The sequence below is a fragment of the Notolepis coatsorum genome (genome assembly GCF_963971535.1).
Source record: "Notolepis coatsorum genome assembly, chromosome: 6".
In the NCBI taxonomy this organism is placed as follows: domain Eukaryota; kingdom Metazoa; phylum Chordata; class Actinopteri; order Aulopiformes; family Paralepididae; genus Notolepis; species Notolepis coatsorum.
Genome location: NC_140170.1, coordinates 90,968,458 through 90,983,800, shown reverse-complemented (window position 1 = coordinate 90,983,800; position 15,343 = coordinate 90,968,458). Strand labels below are relative to the sequence as shown.

The following is a 15,343-nucleotide window of genomic DNA, read 5'->3' as shown; positions in this document are numbered from 1 at the left end:
CTGTATAAGGCCTATACCATGGCTTGGCTGTATAAGGCCTATACCGTGGCTTGGCTGTATAAGGCCTATACCATGGCTTGGCTGTATAAGGCCTATACCATGGCTTGGCTGTATAAGGCCTATACCATGGCTTGGCTGTATAAGGCATATACCATGGCTTGGCTGTATAAAGCCAATACCATGGCTTGGCTAAAGGCCTATACCATGGCTTGGCTGTATAAGGCCTATACCATGGCTTGGCTGTATAAGGCCTATACCATGGCTTGGCTGTATAAGGCATATACCATGGCTTGGCTGTATAAAGCCAATACCATGGCTTGGCTGTATAAAGCATATACCATGGCTTGGCTGTATAAGGCCTATACCATGGCTTGGCTGTATAAGGCCTATACCATGGCTTGGCTGTATAAGGCATATACCATGGCTTGGCTGTATAAAGCCAATACCATGGCTTGGCTAAAGGCCTATACCATGGCTTGGCTGTATAAGGCCTATACCATGGCTTGGCTGTATAAGGCCTATACCATGGCTTGGCTGTATAAGGCCTATACGATGGCTTGGCTGTATAAGGCATATACCATGGCTTGGCTGTATAAGGCATATACCATGGCTTGGCTGTATAAGGCATATACCATGGCTTGGCTGTATAAAGCCAATACCATGGCTTGGCTGTATAAGGCCTATACCATGGCTTGGCTGTATAAGGCCTATACCATGGCTTGGCTGTATAAGGCCAATACCATGGCTTGGCTGTATAAGGCATATACCATGGCATGGCTGTATAGGACCTATACCATGGCTCGGCTGTATAGGACCTATACCATGGCTCGGCTGTATAGGACCTATACCATGCCTGGCTGTATAAGGCATATACCATGGCTTGGCTGTATAAAGCCAATACCATGGCTTGGCTGTATAAAGCCAATACCATGGCTCGGCTGTATAGGACCTATACCATGGCTCGGCTGTATAAGGCATATACCATGGCTTGGCTGTATAAAGCCAATACCATGGCTCGGCTGTATAGGACCTATGCCATGGCGCGGCTGTATAAGGCCTATGCCATGGCTCGGACAAATATTGCATTAATTGACTGAGGGGCATTCTAAGAGCTTGACTTTATTTTGGATAAGGAAAGACAGCAAAATCCAAGGGAAACACTTAGAATCAAATAACGTAATCCCTGATGGAAAATACAAGACAGTAAAACTTAGAAATCACACCTAACCAAAAACATGTCAATAAATACAACTAAAAAGGTACAATCCACACAAGAAAACAAAACAAAACCTATCCTAACACTATCAGTCTTTCTTGTCTATATCATAAAATACCATCAAGGTCCGTCTAAAGAGAAGTCTGCTCACTCTGCCACCATCGTCATTAACGCAGACAAAAAAGACCTGACCCCTATGTCTTTGAATAGCGAGTCATCCGTATCTAAGAATCTGTCATACATATCATTGTTTTTCTTTCATATTTGAAGTCAATGACTGAAAGAAACTGAAATTTGATCAGCTAATTTGATCAAAAAGGACAATTTTGTGATTGGAAATTGCCCTTTTTCCCCTTAGTTACCATGACAGCCACTCACTGTGTGATTCCGAGTGATTTATTTAAAACATCTTTCAAACTCCCATTTCACTTCAAACTTTAGTAAATTGCGTTACTCAACATAAAATCACATCAAATAATTTTCTCTGAATATGTAGCTTTGTTGTTGCCGCAATCGTCATAGTGTTATGCTGGACTTCCCCATTCAAAACCACCACAGTGGTCCCTGGTTACGTTTCCATTGCTAAACTGAAACACAAAAAGTCATTCAAATATATAAATACCATTCCACACACCACAGGATGTAATTCTGTCTATTTATTCATCCATGTATGAGAGTACAACCCTTCCCAAGGTCCATTTCAATGATCATAAACCCCACAAAAAGACAAATTACTGCAGCTTGGATAGTCTCACCACAATACATGGCTAGGGATGGGTACCTTTCACATTTGAACCGATACCGGTACCCGTGAATCGATACCGGTACCCAACGGTACCTTTTTTCGGTACTTTAGTCTCAAGAAATTTAATTTACCTACCTCAGTCGTAAAAAGAAAAATCCAAACTTCAAATAACTACAATTTCGACAGTTTTCGGCTTGTCATTGCTCCGACTGCTTTGTTGTTGAATCAAGTCAAATCCTAGGTAAGCATATATTGTGCGTGTGAACGTTGACATAAAAAAAAAAGTTAAAAAAAAAGAAGAAAAAAAATTAATAAAAAAGGTTTTTTTTTTTTTTTCGGTTTCTCACTTGATTCGATACTCGGTAGTACCGACGTGTTTCGGTTCGGTACCTCAAAAGTACCGAATTCGGTACCCATCCCTATACATGGCCATGTGAAGGTTTGCATATAGAACTCAAAATTGATAGAATTGATTGACAGATAAGTCATTTCTACTCAAATGTATATTCTTGAAGGTAATTTTGCATGTACGCTTTAAAACACCTGAAAAATAATGGTGGATAATGGTATGATTCAAAACAGGATTGGTTTGATGCTTGAGGGTTAGAATGGCGTTTTCCTTTTTTTTCCTCTGTCATATTTGGTCAGTTTGCATGAGACAAAATACAGATGGCTCCTTTAAATATGTCTGCATGATTTCTCAACTGCATGGCTAAAGTAATATGAATAACCTGCAGTGTGTAGTTGATAAAATAATAAATCATTGTAGTCGTGCAGAAAATCATACAGTAAAGTAGGAGTGAGTAGACTATAGGACTCGGAGGCCGTTTTACTTGTGTGGTAAATAAATATAGTCATAGTTTTGATATAGATGAGTAGCCGTGATATACAAAGGATAACCAACTTAGGATGTATTTGTTACACAGAATCATTCTACTGCACAGCTTTGCCTCAGGACTCTTCTAGCATTACTTAACTGTTTGCACAGGTTGATATTTTACGATATACTATATTTATAAATTTCCAAAATTTCACACACTATACTCCACCTGCCTACACTATACATATATGCCCCTGTATTGTACATACTAATTTATTTTATTTAATGAATATTTATACCTCATTCAACACTGAAAATACACAATACAAATATGCGTCACGCCTGCACTTCATGGTGTCGTGGGTCCCTGTAACGAACAACGCGGCCTTGGTCGCCCCTTGAATCTGTGGTGACACTACTGGGTGAGCTTTACAGAATAAATAGTTTGAGGGAACATACTTGTGCTCAAATGTTGGTGTTGCACATGCTAATAAAAGCATTGCAATTTATGTGAGGCAGATTGGAATGTGTGTTTAATGGTTGTGACGAGCATCCAAGTGCTAATGCATGTGTCTGTGTGTGATCAGATGGGCTTAGAGAAGATAAGGGGGTGGTGAGGACACACCCATGCATGTTGCATGTGAACTGTTAATGTGATCATGTAACTGAGCAGAAGAATTACTGAACTGGATGCCGTTTGTTTGTTTCTTTAATATTGCAAATTATGTTTGCATTTGCAATACAATATATAGGCCTATAGTTTGCCATGTTTTCTTATGCATGGATGTGTGTGGTGATGTGAAGCACTTTGGGCTGCAATTCTTGTATGAAAGCTGCTATACAAGTATATTATTATTATTATTAGGCTTTTAAGCACAAAGTGCTTGCTCACGTTAACGCATAGAACAGAATTATTGAGCATTTCCCTCCTGTCATTCACACTCCAGCCACATTTCTTCTGTGCACTGCTCTGGTCCAATGCTCCTGGAGGTTGTGTCTGATGTTTTATCTAAAGTACTTTACAATCTATGCCTCACATTTATGCCACCCATTTGCTCACACAAACACTGACAGTGGAGGCAACTATGTAAGGTGCCAACCTTTTCGTCAGGAGCAGTTCAGTGTCTTGCTCAAGAAAAATATGACCGCGCTACCTCCTGAGACACTCCTAACCCTAACCTTCAGATTACCAAACAACTGCTCTACTTCCTGAGACACACCTAACCCTAACCTTCAGATGACCAAACGACTGCTCTACCTCCTGAGACACTCCTAACCCTAACCTTCAGATGACCAAACGACTGCTCTACCTCCTGAGACACTCCTAACCCTAACCTTCAGATGACCAAACAACTGCTCTACCTCCTGAGACACTCCGAGTCCTAACCCCAACCTTCAGATGACCTAACAACTGCTCTACCTCCTGAGACAGTGCTAACCTCAACCTTCAGATGACCAAACAACTGCTCTACCTCCTGAGACAGTGCTAACCTTCAGATGACCAAACAACTGCTCTACCTCCTGAGACACTCCTAACCCTTACCATCATACAACAGGCCATGGAGGTGCATCATAACATAGAACCAACTAATTGATTATAAAAACAATTAACTATTTCTTATGATCGAATAATTGTAGATTATTTGATGCAGCCCTGCTACTGACCATTACTTTCCTATGTTTGTTTATGTTTTTCTCTGTGTGTGCGCACACTGTTTTTAACTAATTCGTTTTAACACATTCAGCGCCAGCCGTTTTAGCCATCCTTGTACTCATTGTGCCACCGCTGTAAAGGATAGGGATTTTCACTGTGCGTCGCAGTGTTTGCAGGGCTATATCGATATTCTATATTATAGCTATGGAGACAATACTATGGCTCATTTGACAGTAACTATCCCTCGTTAGACATGTGAAAAAGAAAAAAAAAAGTCATGTATACGTTTTGTGTGTCATACCGTGGTGAATATTGTATAGTATACAGAGCGGTATGTGAATTTTGCTAAAAGCGTTCACGTTGCTCGCCTGGACACGCTACTATTTCCAAATCAAAGGTATATAATAGGTATTATGTTTCATCATGAATGCATGAAAGTGGGTGGGGGGGGTTGATGCTTTGATCGCCACTAACTGCATTCGTACTACATACGTTGATCGGCCGGATCAACATGAAATCATTGTAGGATCAAGGTGGAATTGACGTCAGATAGTCCTTACCTTTGATCGGAGTTATTCCAAAAAGAATATTCCAATTGTCTGATTGCGATTTCCAGTATTGATGTCGATCGGGTCCCTGACATGAAGTGGCACAAGATATGCCTCAAGTGTGATGAACGCATTTCGAAGTGATCGGATGAAGCTATTTACTTGGCTTGGTCTAAATTCTCCGCCCGGACGAAATTAGATGCGACACACAGCAGACCACCTAGCAGGATGCGGCCAGTATTGCACTCTCGGGATCTCAGAATGATTTCCTATGATAACACAGAGGTCTGTGACATTGCATAGAATAAAAAAATCTAATTGGGAAAAAAAACTATGAAAACCCGGGTAATCTCTGGGTTTGGCACTCAACCACTGGCGAGATAACCAGAGAAATCTCGGGTCTGATAAAAATCGGATTTTGAATTAAAATACTTAAATAAACTAGAAACATTTATCCAATCAATGGTACCCATTCAACCTACTACAATACAATAGGAAATAATCAAGGAACCATTTAGAATGTTTATGTTATCAAGTTAGAAAAGGCCTATTGCCAGTATCAGGGTGTGAAGAGAATCCAGAACCAACCTGCGGTTAAGAAAGTATGGGGATCATGCAGGTGGAACTAAATCAAAAACAATTACCATCAAATCATTATTTTCATTCTTCTCCTACTGTGTCAACATCATAACCCAGTAGCCAATAACCAGTCAGACTGGAAACTAGTCGTCAGTCCCACACAAAAGGTGGTTTTAATTTACAAATGCTAAAGGTGGGCGTGGCATAACCATGATCTCAGCATCGTACTGCAATGTGGAGGTGGTCTTTGTTATCAGATTACTGGAAACTCCACAAAGAGGAAACTGAATTAGACATCTTCAGCTGGAAACTGCCTTTGACGTGTGTCTGAAATCTTTCGCCCACATTTGAGCAACATGGATGTCTTCATTGCAGGAGTCTGAGCTGTGGCGTGGTGGCCTATTATGCTCCAGCTTGAAGGGACCAAGTGCAGCTTTCTGTTGTGCCTGGGGACCAGTATCCTGATCTGGTCGGTCATCTACTTGAGGGCCCGGGCCCTGACGGAGCCCCAGCCCCAGGGAGGCTCTCCGGGCTGCAGGCCCTTCTCAACCCAATGCAGATACTTACTCCACAGCACAGAGGAAGGAACAGAATGGCACCAGCGCAACTGCCAGGTTTTTACTAAGGCTGTCAAAGTGTTTTAATAACGCATTAACTCAAATGCGTATTAACACCACTAATTATTTGGATGCATAACGCACACACACTGTATGTATATATATGTATATAAATGGAAATGTCATTTTGGTGACAGACTTCTTCAGACAAACATGTCTGAGTAGATTGAAATGACTGACATACATTTCTTGTATGCTTGTGTATGTCCCCCAATATGCTCAGACAATGAAAAAAAAACTCACATGGTACTGTATACAGTATACTAGGTTGGTATAAAAACTGATTTGTCTCAACAGGGAAATCCCAACAATAACACATCTTTACACCGCCATTGTCTTTGATCATTATGCCCATTTGTTAGTTTAGGAGTTCTGGGTTCAGATAAATAAGATTCTAGTCATGTATTGAGATGAAAAAAAGTATTTAAAGTGTAAACCCTGTTCTAGCTCTACCAATCAAGTCATGAGACAAGACTTTACTATGGAAAGACTATGAGGAACGTTGTGTGAAAAACCCAAAGTGCCATGGAACAACCAAGTAGTTTGTAATAACTAAAGGGAATAAAATGACTTCCCTTACAAACATGCAGGTGTAGGTACATCAGCCTAAGAGGTTTTTGTCTTTGTTTTCATCAGGTGGAAAGTTACATTATGAACCACGGTCTGAACTGCTCCCGCTTGATGAGGGACCTCCACTTCATCACGAGGCCTCTGAGCCGCGAGGAGGAGGACTTCCCTCTAGCCTTCATCCTGACCGTCCACAAGGAGCTGGAGCTGCTAGTGCGCCTCCTCCGGGCCGTCTACACCCCTCAGAACGTCTACTGCGTTCACGTGGACGCCAAGGCCATGCCGGGGTACCGGGAGGCCGTGCACAGGCTGGTCGGCTGCCTCCCAAACGCCTTCGTCTCCAGCCGCAGCGAGACCGTGACGTACGCCGGCTTCTCCCGCCTTCAGGCCGACGTGAACTGCATGCGGGACCTGGCGGGGTCCAAGGTGGGCTGGAGAAAGGTGGTGAACTTGTGCGGGCAGGACTTCCCCGTCAAAAGCAACCTGGAGCTGGTGCGCTACATGCAGAGCAAAGAGTGGAGAGACAGGAACATGACCCCGGGGGTCAAGCAGCCCGTGGCCATGAGGCACAGGACACAGCTCCAGCACAGGGAAATCACGGGGTCACACGTGGCCCAAAAGCGGAGGGGGTTGAAGAAGGCGCCCCCGCCCCACAGCTTGGAGGTGTATTTCGGCACGGCTTACTACGCTCTAACCAGGGACTTTGTAGACTTTGTCCTGGGAAGCCCAGTGGCCACAGACCTGCTGGAGTGGTCCAAGGACACCTTCAGCCCGGACGAGCACTACTGGGTGACACTCAACCACATAAAAGGTAGACTATCACTCTTAATATGACCCCGTTGACCTCGTGACTACATGGGGCAACAGTAACCGCAACTCTGATTTATCTGTTGCATTATTAATGGTAACCGAATGTCTATGAATAGGCCAAATGAGAATCTGATTAAATCTGTTGGATTTATGATCTTCTAGAAGCTCCAGGAAGCTACATAGATGGAGGCTGGGAAGGAGAGATCCGGGCAATCAAGTGGAGGGATCAAGAGGGAACAGCACACGATGGCTGTAAAGGTACGGTTAATCATTTCATTCTTTAGGTTTCTGTAGTACTTTATAGTCCAGGATAAATCCAAGTTCTTCTTCTACTGCTTTTCATCATTTATACACTTACACAGGGACAAGCCATCCTAACATGCATAGTATACTCCTCTTCTCTGTACGGCTAGTGCTAATATTTCTGTATCAAAACAACCTGATTCCATACCTCAGCCCTACGCAAGAACCAGCAGACTGTTAAAAATATTTGCCTTGGTTATGTTTTTTACTTTGGCTCCAGACAGGCTGAGAGACCGATAACCATATCAGGCTTTGGAGGTTTACCCAACGAAAGATGTTAGGAGGATTGACTCTTATCTGATGTATTCTCACTTACCTCACTGTGCTCTTTGTCTACGGCCTTTTAAATGACCTTTACCGTCATGTTGTAACAAAACAATACTGGAGAAACATTCTGCCTGCCTGTTATAGGAAAAATAAAGATGTAACTGCAGCTGATCAGGGCTCTACGCTAACCTTTTTCCCAAGGAGCACATGTGCTCCTAAATGAAAAAATTTAGGAGCACACAAAGAAATTTAGGAGCACCCAAAAATATTTAGGAGCACAGTGAAAATATTTCAAGTAACAGAGTTTTTTTCAAAAATAAATGTATATTTGTACTGTGCGTGCATGTGTGTAAATTAGCTCTTGCTACAACCCTGCATGTTTACATTTTGTATTTTGTACTTGATGTACATGTGCTGTCCCTATCAAATAAACTATCAAATCAAACTACTGCTACAAAAGGTTCAGTTACTTAACTTTAGCTTTTGCCCCTTTTATGCATACAATGCCTATGTTTTGGCTGTGTTTCTCTTCTAGAAAAATAATCCTTTCAGGGTTGCCTATTGAAATACTGTACACCTCCAGTACAGAAACATTGTTTATGAGTTTGCGTGTCAGGTAGACCATTGATTGACAGTCGAGTCTGCGAATTACATCACACCGCTTGCACTCCAGCCGTCCGGCACTGCAGCTGGACCCTAGCCCATCTCTGCTGTTGATAACGCTAGCCAAGTTATTATACACACAGATACACAGTGGGCCAGTGACTTTGGTGTAGGGGTGTAACAATGCATCGATCCTAAGGGGGAAATTCAACTGCATCGATTTGAAAATGTTAGAATAGATTATCGCAATATGTACACGTTATGTTATTGTCATGTTCCGTTACAGCCAACACACCGACATACGCTACTGCATCAACGTTATGATTAACAAAGCAAGGCATTCGTTTTGTTGCATTAACGTTATATTACTATCGCTATCGATAAATCTAGGTGTTCTAAAAATCTATTGCTATTGGTAAGAGAGATACTATATAATAAGTTAGCTTCCGATTGGTCATTTGCTTTATTTCCCATGAAACCAGTCACTTCACTCTACTGTGATTGGACCGTTGGCTTGAGTGCAATGTGGGACTTGTAGTTTTTTAACGATTCTCGGCGGAGAAATAAAAAGTACGACTGAAGGCTGTAATCTGCAGTCGCACACCGTGCGCCTAATTGACTTTTGAGGTTAGCACACAAATATTTTTAGGGGCATATGCAAGCAATATGGTCGCACTGTAGAGCCCTGCTGATGTGTAACGTGATATGCACCTGTATTACATGAATGGTTAAATTTTTCAACTGGCCGGTAGATTAGAATCTTGTCTGCCACATTGGCTGGCCAAAGAAATGTTTGTGGAAACCCTGCTAGAAATGATCTTATTTATTTATTTATAATAAATAAAAGATTATAATATAATAAAACACACGATACTTGTGCCCTAATGATAAGGATAAGCGCTCAATGAAGAAACCCACTGCCATTGCCAAAAGTTAAACAAAGTCCATGCCTATGAATTAGGGATGCTCGATATTGGCTTTTTTACCGATACCGATATACCGATATTGTCCAACTCTTAATTACCGATACAGATATCAACCGATGTCAACCGATACCGATATATGCAGGGTCCCCCCCCCCCCCCCCCAAAACTGAATAATTTCAGGTAATTAACATTACATATGTCTTGTTGTGAAATTAACATAACATTATGCATACTTTTGACAATAAATTAAATCAGAATTTGTTCTTACTTGCTTGCCTGGGTAAATAAAGGTTATAGAAATGCTTAAAATATCGGACATCCCTACTATGAATACTTACACTATGAATGTGTTGCATGGCCCATAATGGCCCCCAACAGCATTTCCAACTTCAACAGACCATTGTCACCTTTGATGTGAGCTCCAGGTATTGACAATGATACCCTACCACTGCCCTCCAGCTAATATCTAATTTATTCTAACCAGGTCTCTGTCGTTTCCCCAGGGCATTATGTAAGAGACATCTGCATCTATGGACTGGAGGACTTGGTGTGGATCATCAACAGAAACAGCATGTTTGCCAACAAGTTCGAGAGTAGCACCTTCCCAGAGGCACTGGACTGCCTAGAGCAGTGGCACAGGGACAAGGTGCTGAGCCAGGCGACTGTGCCTATAGAGCCGTCATGGCTGCTGGCCACACAAGGCAACTCAAGTACCAGCAGCCACTACAACATCAGCGGTGGGCCTCGAAATCACTGACGGTTTCCTGCCCAACACCACAGCTACATGCAAGATGTCTAGTTGAGTAGTACTTTGTCTGAAGATTATGACTGGCACAGACCAAGTTGCCCCTTGAAAATTATACGACGATGCACTGCAACAAAACTCTATGAAAAGGCTGCTATTGTACATGGACTAGATACTATTTATGGAACTGTAAGATGTTTGTTATTTTTTTCTAATCAGAGGACAGATGCTGTGTATGTGGTCAAACATTTAACTTTAGAGGGATGCAACCATCTATCCAAACTTGATATGATCCACTTTGTTCCACTTTTATCAGGTCTCAAGAGGTCAACTTTGTAAACTAGGGATGTCCCGATCCGATCACGTTTTTTCAAGTTTTTTTTACTTTTTTTTTTTTATTCAACAAACATGACCATGTTCACGTCTTAAACTCATACTGAGGCCTTAGTTTTGGTTTTAAATTGCATATCATCATTCATTTATTTATTGTCACACAGAGCAGAAGAATTTTGCCAAAACAAACCAATAGTATCCAGCTGCAGAACGGCAGACCAGCCAAACTATCAGAACCAAATTAATATATATATATATATATATATATATATATATATATATATATATATATATATATATATTTTTTTTTTTAATCACAATTTCTCACATTACATTCACCCTGAATGTTGACGTTATCCAGGTGAAAAGTTAACTTCATAAATCATTTGATGTATAATTAAATCAAAGGAAATGCGTTTGGGTCTGAGAGTGTGGTAGCCCCTTTCGTGACTGTGGTGTGCAAGCCTGGGGCTCTAGTGACCGCAGTCACTCTCACGTAGACCATTGTCAAAATAAGGTACCAAGCGTGATCGCGGAAAATATATCAGATATGAATTTCAAAGATACCCAGCGTACAATATGGGTTTAACACAGCTTTACAGTGGGGTCTGGAAGCTCGGAGTTGCTAATAAACAGTTTAAATCATTGTTACTCCACGAGTGGTACTCACAGAGCGAGCCGTGTATTTCCGCCATTGGTGTCACCGCGCATGCGCACCAGGCATTTGGCTGCCTGGTCCAGGCATTACAGGTGGAAATACATGGCTCGCTCTGCGAGTACCACTCATGGAGTAACAATGATTTAAACTGTTTATTAGCAACTCCGAGCTTCCAGACCCCACTGTAAAGCTGTGTTAAACCCATATTGTACGCTGGGTATCTTTGAAATTCATATCTGATATATTTTTGACCCACCCCGAGCCCCGCGATCACGCTTGGTACCTTATTTTGACAATGGTCGCAGCCTAGCTGAGAGTGACTGCGGTCACTAAAGCCCCAGGCTTGCACACCGCAGTCACGAAAGGGGCTAAGAGTGTGGCTGTTCTGCCGTTCTGCAGCTGGATACTATTGGTTTGTTTTGGCAAAATTCTTCTGCTCTGTGTGACAATAAATAAATGAATGATGATATGCAATTTAAAACCAAAACTAAGGCCTCAGTATGAGTTTAAGACGTGAACATGGTCATGTTTGTTGAATTTTTTTTTCTTTTCTTTTTTTGATCGGATCTGGAAATATCGGTATTGGTAGATACTCAGAATCACATGATCGGGATCGGATCGGGAGCAAAAAAACGTGATCGGGACATCCCTATTGTAAACTATACGGTTAGGTGAGTGAAGACACCCCCAAGAGCTGAAGACATTAGCCCAGTTAGAGCTTTTGTAGAGGCTATAGTAGTTCTTGTGAAATTCCACAACTTGCTGGCAGAGCTGAGAGTCTGGGTTAAAAGAATCTTAAAATAAATGCTGTTTTGCGGTCAGATCTATTCAGGTGAAGGAATAAAATGTGTTAAGATGAATGAAAACATGTTGATTCAAGGGAGAAATTACCGTAGGCGGGGAAAACTCAAAAACATGGCTGCTTAACTATGGTGAAAGTTAACAGGATAGCTCAGATCTTTTTTGTCATGAAGTGGTATGAAATACTTGCCAGTAGTGTAATCGATGCTCAGACCAGATATCAGAACCTCGACCACAGGCCTCTGTATGTCAGCTAATGGCTATGCATCGATTACACTACCAGCAAGTATTTCATACAACTTTGTGTAAAGAAAATCTATCCCAGATAAGGTGACAGAAACAACTGAACATGGCCGCATTCATAACATGCCACAGTGCCCTTGGATACAGGTGCCCTTGATTGTAGTTCAAAGTGCTATCAAGAGCAAAACAGTTACCAAAGAAGGGAACATTCAACAATATCTAGACCACAACAACATTTACATTCCTCTGAAATATTTGCGAGGTGATTACAAAGTGAGTGGGGGTACTTATTGACGTGTCGTGTGTAGCTTGTCCTGAAAAGCTTGGTGGTATAAATAGGCTGAGTCTATCAGGAAGGGCATGTGGAATGGGAGGGTGATGCAACCACTATCACACAAGAACACTCACACGTGCACATCCTGGCTTTCTGCGTCATACTTGTTCCTTCAGAGACTTGGCGTCTCCTCTCTGAAGAGTCTCACACTACAGTACCCCAAGCCCAGGGGGATTCCGCAATATCCATCTCATCTGATGCCATCTGACTGCTTGCCTTGTTCACATATTCCCCGCTCTCAGTTTGTGGTCTTAACTGTTACTTGTTCTCAATTGAGTCAACCAAAGACTGTTATTTATCTCTGAAAAAAATATATTTAAAATAAAGTGAACTAATGAATCCATATGACTGAACGTTCTGCGTGAAGGTGATTAACTACGGTCTAAACTAGAATGAATCGGTAGAAAGTGCAGACCTCCGCCAACGGCTAACAATCTACCCACTTTGCTGCTACTTTTACATGCAACATTTGACTGGTTAGATGACAGAAACAAGAGTTGTCAATATTGGCAATCTAAACAGACCAAGGGTATAAATCAATATGGTGGTGCAAGACGAAAGGTCATGGAATCGCCGAAATCAACAGGTTCCTCCCTCGATGGGTCATGAATATTCACAGAAAATGGAATGACTGTACAGTTAAGAGGTCAGGAAATACACTCATTGGTAGGAGCACCAGAGGAAAGGTTATGGGGTGAGCAACATTACTTAGATATCTCATTCACTTACGGACTAACTTACAGACAGGACGAACTACATAATCTTGGCGGAGGTAACAAAAGGAACCAATGTGTCACCGGGCCTCACACAGGAAATCCCTGTATTTATAGAGAGAGACTACTAATGTGATTAAAATAAGGTTTTCCAGCCATAGAAAACATGTACAATGAGAAATGAAATAAAATGTTTTGTACAATCATTTGACGGTCCTTGAACATCCAAATATTAAAAGGGGACATATTTTTGTCATTTTCAACACGTTGATATATATATATCTTTGAGGTCCCATGAACTTCTTTTTGCTGAAAGAAAAGCCACTCAGATAATGCATTATAGTAGCCTCTACACCCCTCTGTCTCAGTCCTGTTCTCAATGGGCCATTTCTGTGCCTGCTAGATCAGGGGTCGGCAACCTGCGGCCTCGAGGCCGCATGTGGCTCTTTAGCCAATCAGCTGTGGCTCCCTGCCACCCCCCCCCCCCCCCCCCCCCCCCAAAAAAAAAAAAAAACATTTTTTTTTTACTTTTTTTTCTCTTATTTTGGAGATCGATGACATACTGTGACACTGAAATGAAAAAATATTTCATCAACTAAGATATTTAGTCAACAAAAGGCTTGCCTGTATGCCTGATATGTGGTGCAAAATCTGCGAACAACGAAAAATGTACTTTTAATTTTATAGATTTTCCACAAATAAGGGAAGGACTCTAATAGAGCTGCATAGTTCAGGGTTTTATTTCAAAGTAGGTCTACAGATGTCAGTGTTTTTTCTCCTTTTCTGTGTTTTATTTCAAAGTAGGTCTACACATGGTAGTCTTTTTTCAAAGTGGACTACTTTTTATTTGATAAATGTTCCACAAATAAGGACTCAAATATACCTGAATAGTTCAGGGTTTTATTTCAAAGTCGGTCTACAGACACCAGTGTTTTGTCTCCTCTGTGTTTTATTAAAAAATAGGTCTACACAGCCAGTATTTTTTCTCCTCTTCATAAGAGTTTGAGGTTTTCCTTTGTTATAACAGGTAAAAACAGCAATTAAAAAGTCAAATTTTTCTTTTTGTTGCTTTTATAATCCCATTAATGCAACAAACTGTGTGCTATAAGTATAAAGTATAATAAATCGCAAATTACTTTGGGTATGCAATTGTCAGGCATTTTATGCTAAATGTGGGGTATGCTTAGGGATATATAAAACGTTATACACTGTTATCGTCATTTTAAGGGTAAATAGGTTGTGCGGCTCCCTGAGCATTTTATTTTGTGGGACGGGGGAAAAGTGGCTCTTTTGATACTAAAGGTTGCTGACCCCTGTGCTAGATGGTGCACGAGCCCGTACCATCGAACCAGCAATAGCATAGCAATCTTACATTAAACATCTCGTCGGAAATATATTTTAGGTTCAACTTTAGGTAGAAAAGATGTATGTGCAGGCCGCCATTTTGTACACGTGCATCTCATCAAGATCCCTTTTCTTTTTCTCTTCCACCAAGACCCAGCAGCAACTATTAAATAAACCCAGCTATCATCTTAAGTTAAACAATATGTCTAAATGTGTGGTAACAACTGGACATAATCATAAATTAATAATTGATTTATGCTAAAGTATGTATACATGAAGGATCCATCTATAAAATGAGAAGATTATGCTACCGTTTTGAGATTTACATGTCTGTATTTGGCTATACTATTTCATTAAAGCCTAGATATGATTTAGGCCAAGGCCTAGTATTCCACTTGCACCATTTTGCATTTAAAATTGAAAAGAAAAAACTGAATTGTTTATTAGGAGAGATGCAATGTAGAGACACTGCATTGACCTTAGGGGGCGCCGTCACGTGAAGTAAAAGGAAATAATA

At 41.2% G+C, this 15,343-nt stretch overlaps 2 protein-coding genes across 2 annotated transcripts in view; one reads left to right on the top strand and one right to left on the bottom strand.

Annotated features, from left to right (window-relative positions):
* rtf2 (replication termination factor 2) overlaps positions 1-15,343 on the bottom strand; it is a 67,869-nt gene that overhangs the window by 23,694 nt on the left and 28,832 nt on the right. The window lies entirely within an intron of this gene.
* On the top strand, positions 5,967-10,606 carry gcnt7 (glucosaminyl (N-acetyl) transferase family member 7; the record flags this gene model as incomplete). Its single annotated transcript, XM_084316905.1, has 4 exons — positions 5,967-6,176; positions 6,816-7,557; positions 7,719-7,814; positions 10,159-10,606. 4 exons carry the CDS (start codon positions 5,967-5,969, stop codon positions 10,410-10,412), a joined length of 1,302 nt encoding a protein of 433 aa, XP_084173031.1. The 3' UTR covers positions 10,413-10,606.